This window comes from Eptatretus burgeri, chromosome 9 (genome assembly GCF_056783735.1).
Source record: "Eptatretus burgeri isolate ZD-2024b chromosome 9, Ebu_testis_v1, whole genome shotgun sequence".
Lineage (NCBI taxonomy): Eukaryota > Metazoa > Chordata > Myxini > Myxiniformes > Myxinidae > Eptatretus > Eptatretus burgeri.
The window spans coordinates 62,116,763-62,122,762 of record NC_140969.1 but is presented as its reverse complement, the minus strand read 5'-3'; the positions used below and the strand labels follow the sequence as shown (position 1 = coordinate 62,122,762).

Genomic DNA, 6,000 nt, shown 5'->3' with positions numbered 1-6,000 from the left:
CGTGCTACATATTAGTTTAGCCCTATCTCTCAATGGTGAAGGAGGAGATTGGGACCATACTCTGTGCAGAGCATTGGTGCTGCTTAAGCAGTCTCCTTGGCTATTAGGCACAATCATGGATGGGTCGATTTTCCGACACAGGATACCAGCATGCTCGCACTCATTTTGCCGACCTCAGAAGGATTACAGGTCGAGTTAACCCCACCTGGTATTAATTCAACAGCTGAGTGGGATTTGAACTCAGGACCCTCGGATCCAAAACCCACCAACCTAACCATTAAGCCAACACCAGGCACAATGGTGAAGAATCACTTTAGAAAAAAAACTTGGCGGATACTGATCCAGATCTTCACCAAAATTGAAACAATTTTTCCTTGTCACTCACCCAACATGTCCACCAAGTTTCGTCCAAATCTGTCCTCAACTTTTCGAGATATCATGCTAAATATAATTGTTGGCTCTATCTCGAAATGGTGAATAATCACTTAAAAAATTCTGGTAGTCAGATCCGGATCCGGATCTTCACCAAAATCTAATCAGTTCATCCTTGTCACACATGCAAACTGCCCACGAAATTAATCCGGATCCTTCCATAACCTTTTGAGATATCCTGCACACAAACAAACAGACAAAGGAAATTGATCGTTGAGTAAGGAATTGCCGGAATAACTTTGTCATATCTCCATGATCTCTGAAAAAACAAAGACCTGGAGTTTGATCTTTCAAGGTCACCAGATTTGCCTTGACCTTGTGACTTCAAATAATGACAAGTTATGGATGCATGAGATCAAACCTCCTTGGAATGAAACAAACAACAACGAATTTACAACACTTGAACTTTGTTGCCATGGGAATCGGAAGTGGCTGAACCAAATTTCATCATTTTTGGCATATAATAGGACACTCATACCAAGATACCACAAGCCAAATTAGAAGACAATCGGGGTCGAAATGACGTTTTTATCGCAATTTGAAATTTTCGACCCTACCCCCCCTGCCATTCGACCCCCGACCGCTAAGAAGCGTGTTGGTGTGACACCCCAATGACACATATGGTTGGATGCAGAATTGGAAGATGCACATTTTGGATTTGGTTTGAAGTCGATACGACCATTTTAGCAGACGTTATTGCGAAAATAAGAATTTCGGTTTTTCGGTGACCTTGACCTTGACCTTGACCTTGACCCTTGACCCAGACTCACCAAAAACGACGTGTCTAAGTTGGACCATGGCCGACGTCTGTACCCAGTTTGGTCATGATCGCTGAAACGGTGTGGCTGCTACAAGGTAAACAAACACACAAACAGTTTCCGGCAATTAACAAACAAACGGACAGAAAGCAGTGAAAACATAACCTCCTTCACCTTCTGTGGTGGAGGTAACAAGATGGACACTACAGGGACTTTCAGGTCCTTACACAACAGGTACTTTAAGGAAGGAAAGCAGGGAATTTGAAGGAGGTGGGTTTGAGTGGATTAATGGGGGAAGAAAAGATCATGATTTTGGATGGGGGAAGATAGGAGATGGCGGTGAACAGCTGTTTTGAAGATCTGGAGGGAGGAGTGGGATTGAAGAGAGTGTGGGAGTTTGTTCCAAAGGTGGGAAAAATAGAGGAATGAAAGAGTGAAGGTGAGCAGCGATTCTTTATTTTGGTAGTTTTACAAGAAGGGGGTTGCTGGCAGACCTTGTGGTATTTTTGTATACTTTGTCGAGGCTCGTGTGAGATCGAGTACACAACGCACAGGAAGGGGGGCATGAGATAAGAGGGGCAGGAGTGGGAAGGACAAAACAGTGGGGAACAGAGACATTAGGAGATCTGTGGAAAGGAGAGGGATGGGGCGGGGAACACGGGGTATACAAGATGGACATTACAGGGACTTTCAGGAAGGAAAGCAGGGAATTTGAAGGTGGGTTTGGAGTGGATTAATGGGGTAGAAAAGATCAGGGATTTGGATGGGGGATGATAAGGATGGGGGACTTTGAGCACCTGGCTTTTCTTTCAAAATAATATCAGGAGCCCCTAACTCAATTTTGGCAAGATGTCAGACAAGGGGTAAGTGACGAGGTTTATTTTACCTTCAGCCGCTGAAGGTAAAACATCTGTCAAATTGAAAGAAAGAACTTTCAAATGTGTCTCCCTCCTCTAAATCCTGGTGGCAAGCTGTCGCCGTCACCACGAACAAGGTACAAATTCCACATTCCTCCCCTTACCTTCGTCGACTGTCAAGCCTGGCCAGCCGGTTCGTGAAAGACGGGCCAAGCTTCTCTCTGCCACCTCACAAGAGTGTGGGAATAATTGTGGTTTGAACGAATAAGAATCAGCACACTGTATTTTCTTGAGTATACACTTCGTAACAAATCGAGAAAAAAAACAAACACATGATTAACTTTTTTGCCTTGATCGACACTTACCTCAGGATGTCCCCAAAACAATTAAACTGTTGTGGCTGAAACGTGAAAAACTTTGGCTTGAAGGAAAACTCCCGTCTTTTATCATGTATCTTTAATTCCAGCAATCTGTGTGTGTGTGTCTGTCTGTCTGTTTGTCTGTCTGCTTGTCTGCGACCGCCGTTTCTCGACGATTGCTGGTCGGATCTCATTGAAACTTGGCAGGAATATTGCTGGGAACCCGCTGTTGTGCCTTTTCAAGGTTTGATATCGATCGGACGAGCGGTTCCCAAGTTACGGCCATTTATCTGTCGACCAATGACAGGACACGGAGCTATGACATCACGAATGGCGTCACAATTAATGTTTATTTATTTATTTATTTATTTATTTATTTTTGCACGATTGACGGTCCGATCTGATTGAAACTTGCCAGGAATATTGCTGGGGACACGCGGATGTGCCTTTTCAAGGTTTGATATTAATCGGACAAGCGGTTCCCAAGTTATGGCCATTTATCTGTCGACCAATATCTGCGACAGGGGGACGGGAGAGGGGGGATGAGAGTGGGGGCGAGAGAGAGGAGGGGGGAGAGAGGAAGTGCGAGACTAGGGGGCAAGAGAGAGGGGAGAGAGGGGGGCAAGAGAGGGGGGGCGAGAGAGGGGGGCGAGAGAGAGGGGGCGAGAGAGGGCTGCACATATTGGCACTCACCTACGGGCACTCACCTACGGGCACGCCCCTACGGGCCCGCCCCTACGGGCCCGTACTAGTGTATCTATAATTACAGCAATGTGTGTGTGTGTGTGTGTGTGTGTGTGTGTGTGTGTGTGTGTGTGTGTGTGTGTATATGTGTGTGTGTGTGTGTGTGTTGTGTGTGATGTGTGTCTGTCTCTGACTGCTGTTTCTCGACAACCACTTGTCCGATCTAATTGAAACTTGCCAGCTATATTGCTGGGGACCTGAGGATGTGCCTTTTCAAGGTTTGATATTAATCGGACAAGTGGTTCCCAAGTTATGGTCATTTATTTACCAACCAATGACAGGACACGTTGCTGCGTAGGTGTGGCTGCTGGGGAAGAGATCCCCAGCCGCGTTCCCCATTACGGGTTACAACGTACGGACTTCCGGATAGTGATGACTTATTGTATTCTAATAATTTCTCGATTTCTTCTGCGCATTTATAGATAACCACAATGCCCCAATCCAGTAGTCATTTACGAGGGCGAAGGAATGGCCTGTGTGGTTGTTTGAAAGTTATTTTTTTTGGTTTGCACGTATGGCCACGCACGTACGGCCACGTGAGAGCGAAGGAACGGCCTGTGTGTTTGTTTGAAAGTTTTTTTTTGGTTTGCACGTACGGCCACGCACATACGGCCACGTGAGAGCAAAGGAACGGCCTGTGTGTTTGTTTGAAAGTTTTTTTTTTTGGTCTGCATGTACGGCCACGCATGTACGGCCACGTGAGAGCAAAGGAACGGCCTGTGTGTTTGTTTGAAAGTTTTTTTTTTGGTTTGCATGTACGGCCACGCATGTACGGCCATGTGAGAGCGAAGGAACGGCCTGTGAGTGTTTGTTTGAAAGTTTTTTTTGGTTTGCATGTATGGCCACGCACGTACGGCCACGTGAGAGCAAAGGAATGGCCTGTGTGGTTGTTTGAAAGTTTTTTTTTGGTTTGCACGTATGGCCACGCACGTACGGCCACGTGAGAGCGAAGGAACGGCCTGTGTGTTTGTTTGAAAGTTTTTTTTTTGGTTTGTACGTATGGCCACGCACATACGGCCACGTGAGAGCAAAGGAACGGCCTGTGTGTTTGTTTGAAAGTTTTTTTTTTGGTTTGCATGTACGGCCACGCATGTACGGCCACGTGAGAGCAAAGGAACGGCCTGTGTGTTTGTTTGAAAGTTTTTTTTTTGGTTTGCATGTACGGCCACGCATGTACGGCCACGTGAGAGCAAAGGAACGGCCTGTGTGTTTGTTTGAAAGTTTTTTTTTTGGTTTTCACATACGGCCATGTACGTACGTGGCCACGTGAGAGCGAAGGAACGGCCTGTGTGTTTGTTGTTTCTGGTACGTGGTTTGAAAGTTTTTAGTTTTCTTTTGCACGTGCGGCCACGCACTTGTTTATCTGAAATTCCAGCAATCTCTGTGTGTCTGTCTGTGACCGCTGTTTCTCGACAACCACTGGTCCGATGTAATTGAAACTTGCCAGCGATATTGCTGGGGCCCTGTGGATGCGCCTTTTCAAGGTTTGATATTAATCGGATAAATGGTTTCCAAGTTATGGCCATTTATTTACCAAACCAATGACAGGACACGGTGCGATGACATCACGAATGACGTCACAATTCTTCTTCTTTTTTTTGCACGTGCGGGCACGTACTCGTATATTCAAACGGCACTTTACAAATAAATATTTCAAGAAAAGTATGTGGAATGTTGCATGTGAATGACCGAGTTCTGACCAATCAGCGCGACCCCATCCGATGACGTCATCAGTCCAAAGCTTTGAACAAGGGGCGTGTTCAGTTACCAAGCAACGAGCTAGCGCTTGCCAAGCCAGCCGTTCCTTTTCAACAGTTTCCAACGGAGTGCTTCCTTGAGTGCTTAAGCCACTTGGCGAGCGCTGCACAAGAAACTGTTACTGAACACACTCGCAGCTGACGGATAAACCCAGAGTTATCGAACGCAGTGTTTTTCCTGTTGTTTTCGTTTTTGGAGACCAATCTTGAGGTGATATATCCCTGAATCGAGCGAGATATCCCTCGTGTCCCGTCATGTTTGAGGCAGTCCATCCATCCATTGTTCACAAGAAGCAGCAACACGTTCCATGAAGAATAATGGCCTCTAATAAAACATTAATGTTTCATTTTGCACATAGTTAGTGTGTTCACATATATTTTCCTTAGTTGTTACCGATGAATTTTGTTACATTTCATTTTGCTTTTTACAATTTTATAATTCTCCTTCCCCTCAGAAGCAGGGAAACCTTAGGCGGTGTATAAACACAAGTTTGTTGTTTCGTACGTTGTGGCTTTTTTTTTTGTTATCTCTGTTTTGTAATATTTGAGTGAAAATTGACAAAGGGAGCGGCTCTTTTCCAGGTGCTCTACAAGAAAAAAGGGTTTGACGAGGTGGGCAGCAGCAGCCCGGGTACGTGGGAAGGTGCATGAAAAGAAGGACCGAGTCCTCAGCTGTTCGCACGTCGGATTCCGCGTGCTGTCTCTCAGCGGCCTTCGTGGAGCGCTTTGTGCGAAGGAAGGGCCGATGTCTTGGGTACGAAACCTTTTTATTTCGAAACGTCTGTCTTGGGCTGATTGATGTATTCATTGAGTTGTGCACGCGTGTTCGAGAGGGGCCGAATGGCGGTTCGCTTTGTGCGTTCCTGGTTCAAAAAAAAAAAAAATGTATATTCAACCTCCGTTTTTATTCATCGAGTTATTGAAAAAAAAAATGTAAGCTCCGTTTTCTGTAATCGGTTGCGCTACTCTTTTCAGCTTTATATATTTAAAAAAAGGGGGGGGAATGTTAGTGTGATGTTGTTTGGTGGGGGGGGTTTTGAAGCCTTTACCTCACGACCCTCACCCCGCTTAACCCCACCACCTCGAGGAAGCT

At 45.6% G+C, this 6,000-nt stretch overlaps 1 protein-coding gene across 16 annotated transcripts in view; it reads left to right on the top strand.

Annotated features, from left to right (window-relative positions):
• The first annotated feature begins 5,436 nt into the window (after window positions 1-5,436).
• Window positions 5,437-6,000, top strand: part of LOC147020201 (lamina-associated polypeptide 2, isoforms beta/gamma-like) — a 38,081-nt gene continuing 37,517 nt past the window's right edge. For 5 of the 16 annotated variants that reach the window (XM_085895338.1, XM_085895336.1, XM_085895347.1 and 2 more), the window contains exon 1: window positions 5,443-5,661. In XM_085895338.1, the coding sequence (XP_085751464.1) occupies window positions 5,653-5,661 (9 nt within the window). In that variant the 5' untranslated portion in view covers window positions 5,443-5,652. Of the gene's footprint in view, window positions 5,662-6,000 lie in introns of all 16 variants that reach the window. The other 11 variants (XM_085895343.1, XM_085895341.1, XM_085895345.1 and 8 more) reach the window with 5 other exon arrangements.